Source organism: Mytilus trossulus, chromosome 1 (genome assembly GCF_036588685.1).
Source record: "Mytilus trossulus isolate FHL-02 chromosome 1, PNRI_Mtr1.1.1.hap1, whole genome shotgun sequence".
In the NCBI taxonomy this organism is placed as follows: domain Eukaryota; kingdom Metazoa; phylum Mollusca; class Bivalvia; order Mytilida; family Mytilidae; genus Mytilus; species Mytilus trossulus.
Window position 1 is genome coordinate 9,365,072 of NC_086373.1, and position 15,342 is coordinate 9,380,413.

The 15,342-nt window shown below is 33.0% G+C and overlaps 1 protein-coding gene across 1 annotated transcript; it reads left to right on the forward strand.

Annotated features, from left to right (window-relative positions):
• Positions 1–936: 936 nt before the first annotated feature.
• Positions 937–15,024, forward strand: LOC134714563 (solute carrier family 49 member 4-like). The gene is made up of 12 exons (XM_063575916.1): positions 937–1,390; positions 2,529–2,619; positions 3,837–4,000; positions 5,296–5,350; positions 6,473–6,549; positions 8,275–8,328; positions 9,217–9,346; positions 9,916–10,024; positions 11,532–11,599; positions 12,832–12,950; positions 13,347–13,529; positions 14,515–15,024. Exons 1-12 carry the CDS (start codon positions 1,138–1,140, stop codon positions 14,709–14,711), a joined length of 1,500 nt encoding a protein of 499 aa, XP_063431986.1. The 5' UTR covers positions 937–1,137; the 3' UTR covers positions 14,712–15,024.
• The last annotated feature ends 318 nt before the right edge of the window (positions 15,025–15,342 follow it).

The following is a 15,342-nucleotide window of genomic DNA, read 5'->3' on the forward strand; positions in this document are numbered from 1 at the left end:
CAGAGCAATTGGTACTTTGTGGAACGGAACGGAACGGAAAAATAAATTAAAAAGTTTAAATCAGATTCAACTTGATCACTGTCTCTAATAATCGTCGGAACGGGCTGTTGAAGGCCTCTTTTTTAAAATATAATTACCGATGGAAGGAGAAAGACTTTTTGTGTAACCTGCCTTTGTGTTAAATTTTTTATTATTGATCAAGTCGAAAATGCTATCTAAAACACATACCACTCATGCAAAACGAGGTGTCAGACAATTTTTTTTATCATTACATTAAAGATGTCTGTTTCCGTTTTTTCCGTTAAATACCAATTCCTCAGAGCAATTGGTACTTTGCGGAACTGAACGGAACGGAAAAATAAAATTAAAAAGTTTAAATCAGATTCAACTTGATCACTGTCTCTAATCAAGGACGACGTGAGGTCAGTCTAGATATCATAATGCATGACTTGCAAATGCGTTAATTTCATGATAATTTATCAGGACAATCCGACATATTCATCTACAGAATATTTCCCGATGTTATACATTATTACACATTTCACCTGTGAAGATGAGATTAAGTATACATTTGTGTTATTTGTATATGGAAAACCGTAAAACACAGAAATTTTAAAGTTTGTTTTGTTTTAAAGATTTTTCGAAATTTTGATAAATGCCCCCTTTGGATACCGTAAATGAAATTCCGTTCCGTTCCGTTCCATAAAGTACCAATAGCCGCTTAAAAAGGCCATTTAAATGTTCTATATATTTGTCATTTTTTTCTTCCTTAACAAACAATGAATGTATTTTACAGTTTAAATATTGGTAATCTGAAAGTGTAACAGGTTTCATAACTATCTTGAACATCTTTTCCGGGTTTTTTTTTCCGTATCTCACTTTTCCGTCAAATGTTTTAGTTTTAGATCTACTTTCACTTTATAAGTAGGTCAGCCAATCTTGTGACCGTTATCATAATACGAATACACACAATATTTTGATATGCATTACGCTGTTAGATAAATTTGGTTTTATCAAATTTCATAAAGAGAATGGAATAAAAATGTAGAAATATTACTTTAATGTGTGTATGTATGTTATTTACATAAAATTTGCTGAGAATAAACATTTATTAGAGACAAATGACTAATAACGGATATGGAGGATATCGAACCCCTTATTAAACCGATTCGTCAAGAGATAGTTTATAAACGAAGGTGGTGGCTTTTAATAGCTTTTGCTATAAGTGGTTTTACACAGAACATTGTTTGGAATACTTGGGGTCCAATAGCACAGTCGGCCAAGGAAGTATTTGGATGGAGCGATGGCCAAATTGGAATGTTTCCGAATTTAGGAAATATTGCTTTTATTTTTACTGTGTTCTTGGCTAGCTATATCATGGACGAAAAAGGTAGACACAATAATTGATATTTTCATTATTTGCAACATCAACTAATAAGCAGATATATGTTCTTTAATAAATGGTAAAATATGCCATTTTAAATAAGTAGACACACGCTATTACCATGAGTACTTCCAGTACCTAGCCAACAAATAAATGACCGTATAAGTCAGACCATATTTAACAGAAGATACAATTTTAACGAATATAAAATTAATATTATTATGGTTATATACATAAACTAGAATAAGGGGATCACTTACAAAGCCTCAATTATATTTTATTTATTTGGATTACATGTCCGTTTATTTGCTGACCTCTTGTTGAACCTTAATGGTCAAGTAATGTTGCATAACATCCCTCAAGCTATTGGTCATTTCAGACGTTATATGTGTATTGATTTCGTGTTCTTTAAATATTACGTTAGTCTCATTTAATATGGGTTGTACTCGTATAGTATGTGTACATGTATATGTATAGATAAAAATTTAATATGTAAAATAATTGCTTACCTATTTATCTGATGAATATAAAAACTAATTATATGCAGATGTGCTAGATATATCATGAAAATAAGCCTCAATTAACTATATTATCATTAAGCTAATCATAAATACCAGGCACTTAATAGTTTCGATATACATTATACATGATATACACACGTTTCGTCTAATAAAGATTCATCAGTGGCTACAATCAAAAAACTTTAAACGGCCAAATAAAGAACGAAGTATAGGGCACCGAGCATTTGAAATTCCAAACATATGCACAGACATGGTTAGAACAGATTGAATATTGGAAAATGTTTTTTACAATGAAGATTTGTAGTGCAAAAACAGTCAATGTAAAAAAGAAACACAGTTTCTCTTTCTATTATGCTATTACTGTTTGTTTGAAAATAAGGTCAATGTTTTAAGTTATATAAAATTTAAAAAAGTAGATCTGTCTCTGTTTTATCATAATATGGAGTCACCCGAATAAGACCATATCAAAAGGTAAGTTAGAATGATAATGTAAATCAGCTTACATTATAAAGATCTGTAAGGATGCTTATTACTTTTAAACAAAATGAGAGCTAATAAATAGTATCTATATATAAGCTACCTTATTTTACTGTTCTATTTCACAAATGTGATTCCCATTTCAGGTTTGAGAATCTCAGTGGTTATTTGTGATGCCCTGGTACTTCTGGCTGCCGGGTTGAGATGCATTACAAACATCCCTAAATACGCCTCAGGGTAGGAAAATGTTAACCTTAGCTTTGTGATTGTTTTTTTTTAATTTAAATTAGTGCATAGGGTAAAAAAAAATAACAATGGAAGACATGTCAAAGCTAGTATTTGTTTGTTCTATTTAAGTTGTAAGCATATAGATGCAAGAGTCAATGTTAGATATTTTGACAACCCAATCATCCCCCTCCCCCCCAAAAAAAAAATCCTCCTCTCGAAAACATGATTTCCGATTTTATTTGAAATGTGTTTGGTTTTAAAACTCGTTCAACAAGTGGAAATATTTATTCAAAAGGATACAGAACAAATGAAGCGCGTTCATTGACAACAAAGAGATGATGGGCCATCCAAATGACGGAACTCCAATACTTGTTATTCGAATATTAATGGATGTATAAATAGAACGCTCATTCCAGTCTCACTCGTGTAAATAACCCTTACAACTATTCCGAGAGGGTTCGAAAGTATCCTATTGTAAAGCAAAATTTCTTTCCCTGATCATCATTTTGTGAAGTAATAATTGAAGTATGTTAAGTGGACGACATCTAATGTCTTCCTTCATCTCGTCACTCCACTGAATAAAAACACTTAATCCCATGATGAAATATGATACACTTTTTCTGATAGTTCATCTCTATGCTAAATATCGTAGGCCGTATTGCCGAGATATTTTAAGAAAAGTTTTGGTCCGAACCCGATGCCATGAGAAGAACAAGAAATACTTTTAAAACATTTCCTCCCTTCGTCAAAGAGGAAACTTTATAATCAACCAATGTGTATTATGTGTGCGAGGCAATCATATTTGAGCAAATACGCTTAAGCATATACTTATATCATGACGAAATATACCTAGCTATTATAGTAAAGTTTTCACTTTTAATTTCCTTTGCAAATTGGACTTAATATGTAAACTTCTTTCTCTGTAAATATGACTGTAATTATGGTCATTAAAATCGGGAATAGGAACAGACATTTACATTATTTTTTTGATCATTTTACAGCAGTTTTTGATAATTTTGACATATTGAAATCCCTCAGGCAATGATTCTCTAAATTGTTATTGGCATTATATAAGTTCAAATATTGTGTATAATTGTTTTGAAAAAATAGAGGCTAAATATACCAAGGGACCACCTTAAGGAACTGATTATGGAATTTTCGAATTTGTTCTGAAACAATTTCAATCACTTATCATGCTTATATGGTATTAATTTTCATTATACTAGGTTGATATATGTGTCAGCAGTACTGAATGGAATAGCTGGGACTGCTTTGTTTGCAGGGCCTTCGCTGTTGGCTTCAATTTGGTTCCCGCCAAATCAGAGAGCTACAGCAACTGCCATTTCCACGTTCATGGCATACGCAGGATTTGCAGTAACCTTCTCAATCGGTAAGATTCACTTTATAGATATAGGAAGATGTGGTGTGAGTGCCAATGAGACAACTCTCCATCCAAATAACTGTTTATAAAGTAACCCATTATAGGTTAAAGTACGGTCTTCAACACGGAGCCTTGGCTCACACCGAACAACAAGCTATAAAGGGCCCCAAAATTACTAGTGTAAAACCATTCAAACGGGAAAACCAACGGTCTAATCTATATAAACAAAACGAGAAACGAGAAACACGTATATATTACATAAACAAACGACAACTACTGTACATCAGATTCCTGACTTAGGACAGGTGCAAACATTTGCAGCGGGATTAAATGTTTTAATGGATCCAAACCTTCTCCCTTTTTCTGAACAATAGCATAACATCACAACATAGAAAAACATACGATAAAATATCAATTAGCAGGCTTAACTCAATCAAAAAACGTATGATTACACAATGAACGAATAAGTTTGATCTGCGATGTCTGAATACAAATGCACAGTTAATTAAATATTAGAGACAAACATTCATGACAAAAAAACAAACTTTTTTTGTTCATTGACAGATTTTGGTTTATTGTCTGGCTATTGCTTAAAAAAAGTTTAGAAGCAAAAAGCTATTCTTTTCGGTTACTAACATGACTAATGTATGAATGAATGAAGATTTTAAAGTGTGAATCCTCTGAATTATGTTGACAAATATTCTACGAAAAATTGACTTAAACTTAAATTCCTCAATAACATATAAACAATGCACTATGGACCATTGGTGTCTTCTTCAAAGTTTTTATGTTTTTCCTAATTCCGGAAAAGAAAAGCATAATCGAAATATTTTTTTCAAGAACTTACAATTTTTAGAGGGCGAAAGATCGATTTACTTCTCCAGTTGGATATAAAATCGTAATACCTCAACCAACAGTATTTGGTTTGCAAACCGAACAAATACAAACGTAAATGCGATCAAAATTTAACGACTCACAAATCCTTAAAAATATGCAATCAATAATATATCAAATTACAACTTTTCAAGATGACGTACCATTAATTCAAAGCCACAATATAATCAACCCCAAACTTCACTGGTCTTTGAATGTGTTACCTTTACATCAACTTCAGTAGAAGGTATATACTTAATTGATCTCAATCGTACATGTATCATATTTGGATATGCCAAACTTCAACCTATGTTTAACGTCACGAAGTGAAACATAGGAGTCATACGTCGAAGAACTATAGAACTGTGGCTCTGTTCCAACATCACAAATGTGTGAGTTTTCGTCATATATATAATGCTCTATTATTGCAGGTCCACAGCTAGTGTCGGCTCCAAAATACAAAACAATAGTAGCACAAGATATAAGGTAACATTATGAAAGTTTACATTGAACTGTCAGATAATTTCAAATAGTAGGCCCTGTGTGCAGTATGTATACAATTGCTGTCACGTCTAGTCAGAATGGGAAAGTCAAATTTGAATTAAGCCTCATGTAGAGAGATTGTCTCGCTCCATGCATGTTAAAAACCCTTTCAAACAAGATTTATAGTATCGTCTATAATTATATATCCTTATTTTCCAGTGGCATTCAGTCCGTGAACCCCTCATGCAGGAACATTTAGTTATTATTGTTACATGTAATTTGGTATCAGCCTGAATATGCATTAAATATTTGAGCCTGAACGATAAGCAATCAACAACAACTGTATCAACAATCAATCAAGATGTCGGTAAAACTTTCGATGTGATGACTTGAATAATTACGAACCTACCAATGCAAGATCGTCCTAGTAAGCAGCGAATTTAAAGTATTTCCGAAAATTTACTTTAAGAGAGCTTTTAGGTGTAGAATTGGAATTCACATGTTTTAAGTGTTCTATTATTGGTTTTTTTCTTTAATTTCAAAGATGATAAGTTAATGTTATCTTTTATAAATATTCCAACAACAAAAAAGAAATTAGCATGCATTAAGCATACCAAACGAGAAAACACCATTGTATACGGAACAAAGAGACATAATATACCAAAGGAACAATTAAAATTCATAAGTCGAAGCTGGAAACAGTATATATATGTTCCTGGTCGAAGAGAGCCCGACAAATTCTAATAAGTCAAACAATAGGCTCCAATACTCTTTATAAAACTTAGTACGGAGCAAGGCACCCAACCATGCATAAGACGAGGTTTTTGATCGCCGTTTGGAAGGCTAAGCAAATCAATCTAAATATGTGGCACTCGGTATCTTGATTTTGATAAAGACAAATCAGGAAAAAAATAGTATTATATGGTGTCACAAACGAGGAGAAGAAAACGGGGATCGTAACAATAAAGTAGCATAATTGGTTTCTAAATGAATATCGACTTTTCAGTAGACCTCAAAAGATTGACATCATAGTCATGATATTGATTAAGGGTTTTGCCTACATTAATTATATACAGGATTATTATTATGCAAACGTCAGTAAAACATTCTTTCTTTTGTTTCTAGCATGTTTAGTGGACACTCTTTTAATGTTGTTAATGGAACAACCACACCTGCATCAAATATATCTCATAATCATACAGGTATGAAAGTAGACATAGATAAAGCTTCAATATAATTATATTAAGACATTTTGTTTCAGTGATAACATGGGATCTCGATTCCCGTCGTAATGTATCGTCGTGCTCCGTGCTCTTCTGGTAGAGCTTCAAGTGAACTGTGAATTCTATGTTATTATCACATCTTTAAATGTGACCCCAAGACAAATATGCTTGTATGAACACAAACTAAGCCGAGGGTAGGATGTGATGACATAAGAATATAAACACAAAACTAAGGAGAAATAAAAACCCGTAAGAACAATAGCCAGGAAAATTATCCCAGGGGAAAAATACATTCAACGGTTCACAGAAAAACAAGAATGAGAAGTCACCTACAACCAAGAATGAGAAGTCACCTACAACCAAGAATGAGAAGTCACCTACAACCAGTGTTTATCTCACGTGATCTGAAGATGTTAGCAGTTTCTTGTCAGCAGGTTGACACGATCAAGAAGTTATGACCGCTAAACCCCGCCTATTCTCATTTCGTTCCATTGATTGACTGTTGGCTGCTTAAAGTCTAATGGGAAATGTGTCGTGCATGCTCAGGGCAAGGAAATACAATATGTAGGTCCTGTTATAAATTTCGTCCGGGATAAAGTTGGAGAATTTGGACTTTCACTGGAAAATGAAGCCATCATTTCCCCGGGGGTATCACCAGCCCAGTAGTCAGCACTTTTTCTGTGCTGACATGAATTATCATTGATATGGCTATATTTATAATTAACTGTTTACAAACCTCAGGCATGGATTACATTAGCTGGATTTGGCAAAACTTCAAGTAAGTTTGGTCCTCAATACTCTTCAACTTCGTACTTTATTTGGCCTTTTTAACGTTTTTGGATTCGAGCGTCACTGGTGAGTCTTTTGTAGACGAAACGCGGGTCTGGCGTATATACAAAATTTAGTACTGGTATCTATGATGAGTTTATTTGCTAGGGATAGAACTTTATCCTTGCAGCAGGCCTCCAAAAGACCCCTTAAAGAGTTCTTGCAAGAGTTCTGAACGTGCAGTAAGCATGGAACTATCTCTACACGAGACGTGACTGCGTATGTGTAACGACCACAATTGAACAGGTCATTTCTGCCAGTCGGAAGAAGACCTAAGTGGCCATATTTTCCTCCTTTGGTTTCTCAAATAAGACTACAGAACCAGGACATTTATGGCCGTAATATTGACTACCAAGCTGTTTACGGTCAACTGTCAGACTAGTCGAGACCCAGTTTATGTGTAGTTCATTGTATCCCCCGCGAACGATTTTTGGAGCATAGAAATCACTCTCGTTGCCAGTCTGTGCTTGTCTCGTTTTGACCAATATTTTTCTTTCTTTGAAGGTCATTAATATATGTTTATATTATGTTGCCCACTAGAAGAGTATGTATGCATCATCTATGCCAATAATTAATCAAAACATTGAGGTTGGGTCCTCATGTTATTACTTTTGTTTGAAAACACCTCTAGTTTATTTTAATCACCAACTTCTAAGATATATAGAATTGCATTACCAATTCGTTTGTAGTACATTTAGCTTCTACTATGTCTTTAAAAGAAAATTATAAATAGAATAAATCTGGTATATGAATGCAAAGTTTTGTTCTATTTTAAACATATTTTTTTATAATAATGTATAAAGTTGAAAATATACCTAAAACAAAAGTACATCTTAACAGACTGCCTGCTGATATCATTATCTTTATCATTTGTAGTGCTGTTAAATTTAGAGCAATTGAAAGACGACATCATGCGATTAATGTATTATGGTAAGTGTCAGAGTTTAAAGAGAACGACATCATTCGTGTATTTAGTACGCGGATGTATGTAAACCCACTTTAGAAACGTTGCGATAATTCTTTTAAAATAAAGTAGATGTTAATACTGTAAAGCTCAAGTGACTGGTATCAGTTAATCCGCCTCTCAATCAAACACGCACTATTTACAAAGATGTATGTTTTATGCTGATTAGGAATACATTAGTATCGCATTATTGTCAACATGGTAAACAAAAATTGGTCTACAGTTGATCATCATATAATACAACACATTAAATAAAAAAAATCATGTCTTAATTGTCGCCGCTGCAGGTATCACTGCGAATGTTTCAAGGTAAATTTGAATAGTCTTATATAATATGACAAATGATTAAATCTTGGAGACAAAATGTAAGAAAATCATTTTCCAAGAAGTTACATGAATTTCTCATTGTTAAATGTCATTCAGAAAATCTGATCTCCCTCACGTGTCCGTCTACTATAATTGTTGGTTTGTGTTCAGAACTGTTTGCCATTTGAAACTGGACAAATAACAGTTAATCCATCAAATGTCTGGTATTTAAATGTAAAAACCAGAAAACTTACCCCGAAACTCGACAACAACAAAAAAATAACATCCTAAAGATAAACATTCGGTCCTCATCTAAAGACAAGTGCCTACCTCTATATGTCTCCGAATATGAACTGATTGTGATAGGTTGTGGTAATTTACCATAGCCAACCACAGTTAAAAAAAAGACATTTACTGACGAGTTGCCAGCTGATTATACTCGGTCTCAAACAAGCCTTCATATCACAAAAAAAGACTTACATAGAAAGACTTAATCTTGATATGATTGTATATTAAAAGATTTTTAATATATAAATATTTTGTTTTAGAATGTGGTTTAGCAGCTTTAGTATTTATTGCCGTCCTTATATATTTTCCTGATAAGCCTCCATCGGCACCAAGTTACACAGCATCAGTCAAAAGAGTTGACTATCTAAATGCATTTTGTAAATTATTGACGTAAGTATCAATGAAATGGTATATATGTCTGCGTTTGTGTAGTGATAACTGCATATCATACCTGTCCATTAACGAAAGCTTGCGTTTTTTTCCCAGCTAAAGTAACGGGAGAGAATAGTTGCGGCTGCGCAAAGCGAGACAGTGTTGCAGATGTGACGAGTGTAAACCCGTCTGCTCTAACATTCTTCGGTTGGTTTATAGGCACAATATATAAATGAGTAAATTGAAATGTGGTGCAAACGTTGATAAGACAGTAACCCAACGACAAATACAGCCCAAACTACATCTAAATATGATTGATAATTGGTCTCCGTAATCTGTGCTGATTTAAGATTCTATGTTACTTGCGCATAATTATATTAATTTATTATTAATCCCAACCCGCGGAATCCACACAAGTGAATTCCTTATAATCCAAAAAAAAAGTCTCGTCTGAATATAAACTGGAGGATGAACTAGTTAAAGCTAATGTTACGTAAATATGGTCAAATGACACTGCTATGTATTGTTTTTGTCATTTCTCCTGAACTAAAACGGACATATTCAAATTGATATTCTGTTTCCTACAGCAATGGCCCTTTGTGGTTGATCTCATTGGCTTGTGCAATACCAACGGGTGTGTACGGAGCATGGGGCGCTGTACTGGATTTAATACTCAACCCTGTAGGAATATCTCAGGTACGATTACATATTAATGAAGGTAAAAAAATATATATAACGTTGTTCAAATCTTTTTGACAGCCACGTTTTTCTACTTAGTAAATAAAACCAGAATCCATAAAACTATCTTCTATATTTACTGTATACATAAGAAGGATTTATGAGTAACATAACTTCATATAAATAAAAACTTTATTTTGATTTGGCTTATACACAATGTAACAAAACTGATATATTGTGATAGCTATAAAGATACGGGGCTGAAGTACGTCCATTATTCATAGTTCATTATTCATTATTCAATAATGAATAATGAAATAGTTCATTATTCACTATTCAATATTGAAAAATGAATAATGAATAATGAAATGGTTTATGTTTCATTATTCAAATTGAACCGGTGAATAGTGAAAAAAATATAAAAAAATTTGACCGTGACACTATAGCTATATTTTGATTCGCAATGACCATAAAAGGGTTGACGGACGACTTAAATGCAACACTATGCATAAAAATGAGGAAATATAAAAAAGAAGATGTGGTATTATTATCAACGAGACAAACATCCACAAAAGACCAAAATGACACAGACATCAACAACTATAGCTCACCGTACAGCCTACAACAATGAGCAAAGCCCATACCGCATAGTCAGCTATGAAAGGCCCCAATAAAACAATGTAAAATAATTTAAACAAGACAACTAACGGCCTTATTTATTTTTAAAAAATGAACGAAAAACAAATATGTAACACATAGACAAATGACAACCACTAAATTACAGACTCCTGAATTGGTATAGACACATACATAAATAATTCAACGGGGTTAAACATGTTAGCCAATTTTGAATTATGAAATGGATATTTTGAATAATGGAATAGACTGCTGCGACCTTTTAGCCCCTAATTATAGATAAACCTTATACCTCATTCGAAAGCTTATTACGAGAGGAACACCATGTATATAGTCAACATGTTCCGCAACGCATATTAGAGGACTTAAATGTCGAAATACGCGTGAAAGTTAAGAAATAGCCAATTTTGAATAATGAAATGGATATTTTGAATAATGGAATGGACTGCTGCGACCTTTTAGCCCCTAATTATAGATAAACCTTATACCTCATTCGAAAGCTTATTACGAGAGGAATACCATGTATATAGTCAACATGTTCCGAAACGCATATTAGAGGACTTAAATGTCGAAATACGCGTGAAAGTTAAGAAATAGCCAATTTTGAATAATAAAATGGATATTTTGAATAATGGAATGGACTGCTGCGACCCTTTAGCCTCTAATTATAGATAAACTTAATACCTCATTCGAAAGCTTATAACGAGAGGAACAAGATGTATATAGTCAACATGCTCCACAACGCATATTACAGGACTAAAATGTCGAAATACGCGTGAAAGTTAAGAAATAGCCAATTTTGAATAATGAAATGGATATTTTGAATAATGGAATGGACTGCTGCGACCGTTTATAAAGATTGTGTTTTAAATTAAGTATATTTTTGCAGATGGAAGCCGGTTGGGTAGGATTTTACGCCACAATAGCAGGTGGTGTATCTTGTGTTTTTGTAGCCAGGTAAGATAACCCGATAAAACACTTAACCAGACGGGCACTGTACTCTTAAACTCCTATAAAAAAAAGTTCTATTACATTGATTTGGTTTGACAGTAGGTAGACATAAGATACAGAAAAAAGTATTAATAGAAGAGATGTGGGACACACTATTTTTTTAACAAACATTTTCGTCTTCATTGGTGATAAGAACGCTGAAAATCTGCCGCTAAGACAACTTAACTTCTTGAAAATCAGTAAAAAGAGCTATCATATAAGCCGATTCGATCGTCAAGATGTTTGTCTAAACATATTTCTCAAGTTTTCAACATCATTCTTTCTACAGTAAAATGACCTTTATAGAAATAGTGTTATGATGTATACTAAACAGAGTATGGATTCTTTAAATTTCAATCTTTCTCCAAACATGTTCAATTACAGTCTCAGTCACTATTTGCAATAATATCAAAACTTTTGATTGTTCTACGCTTTGTCCTTCTTTTCCCACACACTTTCAAATGAAATATCTAAAATAAAATCTTAAGTTAATTCTTATATTCAGATAATTTTTACGTTTCACACATGAAAATCAAACCAAACATTTACGGAAAAAGAGACATGTTTTGCTCCCTATTGTTAATTCTCCCTTTTTGGTCAGATATGTTCCTTTGTTCTATGCTTTATTTAAATCTCTCCGCGTGTTACATAATCAATTAACAGCATAATGGAACACAATTTAATAGAACGAGCCACGCTATTTAAAGTTATTAGAGATGAAAAAAAAAATTATGGTGAATAACTTAAGAGAAACATTTTCGCTTTTTACTTAATTTGATTGCAGATTTTAATAAGTATAAAACCCATATTTTATTAGAGAATTTGATGTCTCTTCACTTCGAAAGTTTTTTCATTATATTCGTTTGCTCTGTAACTGTACCGATTGCGTCCTATTCCCGATTATGATAGTTTGGCTCAGTGTGAATTCAACTGGCGGGTAATACGTGCATAGCAGGAGACTCTTACCATGTCGACGCACCATGTAACGTTCGATTTGGATTTTATGTGGTATAGTTCACTCTTTTTTTTGTGTTTTTTTTTCTCCCGTGATTTTTCGTTTCTATCTCTATTTACGAGATAAAATCGTCGCTGCAACTACTGTTGCATTAATTTAATATTTCCACATCTTTATATAAACAATAAACAATGTGATACTAGCTTGACGACTAAGTTTATGATTGTTTTTCTTTTCCTTTAAGGTTTTCCGATATATTTATGAAACATATGAAGTTGTTTCTGATGTGTTTATTTTTGTGCGGAGGAGGTGCAATTGTATGGTTTACTCTTATATGTACCAAAGTTTTAGCGTTCTTTACTGGTAAGTGTTAAATTTCCTGTCGAATATCTTTTTTTGAAGAGGGGACTTTCGCCACATTACTATCTTTAAAGAGAGTAAGTTGTTTCTTGTACTTCCTATTTTAGCTGAGTGTGTCCAGTTGTTCCAAAAATATGCAAAAATTAAAAAATAAACAATTGTTACAAGACTAAATATTCCCCAAAAGCACAAATCAGTGATGTATAACTCGTTCGGTTAAACGACATAGAGATCAGTGTGATTCAACGGACAAACGAATAATTTGATCTGAAACATCACAATATATATAATTGTTGTTGAAATAGGTGTCTGTGAACTTGTTATGGTCCATAGTATTTGCTTAGTACGACCCTTTTCGATACGAATTTATATTATTGACATTTTTCTCTTAATTTTCAGTACAGTTATACACCTCTAGTATTCTAGCAGGAATGTTTGTAAATGGTGGAATTGCGTTATTTTATGAACTATGTGCTGAAACGTCATATCCGGTCGCAGAAGGTGTAACTGGAGCTTTTCTGACGATTTTAAACAGCACTAGTGGTACTGTACTACTTTTTGTTCTACAGATACCTGGAATAGGTAAGGAAACAAACAACTAAAATTATATAAAAAAAAAAGTTGTCATGTTAATCAACAAGTGAACAAGCTTTACCTATGCAATAATGTATGTATGGTTGCATGCAGATTTAGTTACTATGAGTGAACGCAATATATGTTTACAAACATCTAAATGTCATGTGTAACAACTCTTCTAATGACAATATATATAAATCGAATAATCAAGGCTGGCACTAAAATTTACATATTCTTCGTTTCGAATTTAGCCGAAAAAATTTTGATATACAAATTGGCTTTGCCCTTGCAATTTTTTTACCTCCTTCAACGAAATTAAAAGCCATGCGTTCGTGACATCTCCGCATACACTCTGACTTATGACTAGGCTATATATTTATAGTTTTTGTTAGTCAAGTGATGCTTACTTTCGTCAGCTTTACCTCGTGGTTTATACACCCGATTATAATGCAGTGTATGTTGTTGATGGAATATATTATGAGTATATATATATATGTATATATTACATTTACATCAAAAGAATACAAATGACAATGTTGTAGGGAGTCTCTGTTACAAGGGAAAAATCAAAATAGGAAAACATTAGACCGAAATACAAACAAACAAAACAGTACTACCACGAACTACGTGTCCGTACAACAATTGGTAGATGCAAGCTCATTTTAATACAAAGCTAGAGTGGCATACGGTGATTAAGATAAGATCTTTTCTTAATGGACACAAAAAGGACATAATTCAGGAAATTTTTATGATTTGATGTGGTAACATTCGAGAATTTAGTTAAACAGACATACGCTTGTGGAATTGTTTTATTGACTTCTTAGGAAAATGATGATACATTGTATTCATGCTGTTTTTCATAAAAATCAAAGCTAAGTTCTCAAAATCCCTTTTTAAATACAAATGTTCATAAAATTATTCTTCTTACATGTAGTGTAAAACTTCTTTTTTCCACATGAGATGTTTAAAGTTCATTTCGTTTGTATTTCAGGGACATCATGGGTCAATTGGGCAGTGGTAGGAAGTATAGGTGCTGGACTTTTGTGTTTAATAATCTTCCCTGAACGATACGGAAGAACAGATCTGGATATAGCCATTCGGAGTTACACTGATATGGTTATAGATGTACCAGGTCTTACTGTTGACAATCCTACTACAAACCAAGCTGATGGTAGCCATTGTGAATGAACTCGGTTTTCATCTGTCGTTTAATCGATTTTGCTCTTTAATAATTGCCTAGACAGTTACAAATACAGTAAAGTCAACTGTCTAGCCCAGTTTTGCCAACCGATTATGCCAGTCTTGCAATACAATTGAAGATAAGAAACATTTTATTTTGTATTGCAGGAAACACTACTCTATAACGCAGTCATTAGAACTCCGGGTAGGGAAGTCGTGATTGCATTATAAACTTTATTGTTAAATATTATTGTAAGTTTGTTTATTTATGAAATGAATGCATTCTTTTTATTATTTTAAACAATAAGCATATTTTCAGTTAGTAATTTATATAAAGTTAAATCTTCAGTAACTGTTGCTTCATCAGCAGCGCAACAATTTTGTCTGGTTCGGGATTTCTTTAGCGTCTAGTTAAAAAATACTGACCTGAGTTGTGAACTCGGAAATATTTGTTAGTATACTGCTGAAATCCAGATGCAATATAAAAGAATGCGATGTGAGAGCACATAACTAATACACGACTACCAATTTTACATTTACAATACCAACAAGTACAATATACTCGTCGAATGAAATCCATATTTGGTAATGTCGGCTCTGAATTAAAACCTAATATTTTTATAGATACAAATGGAAAATG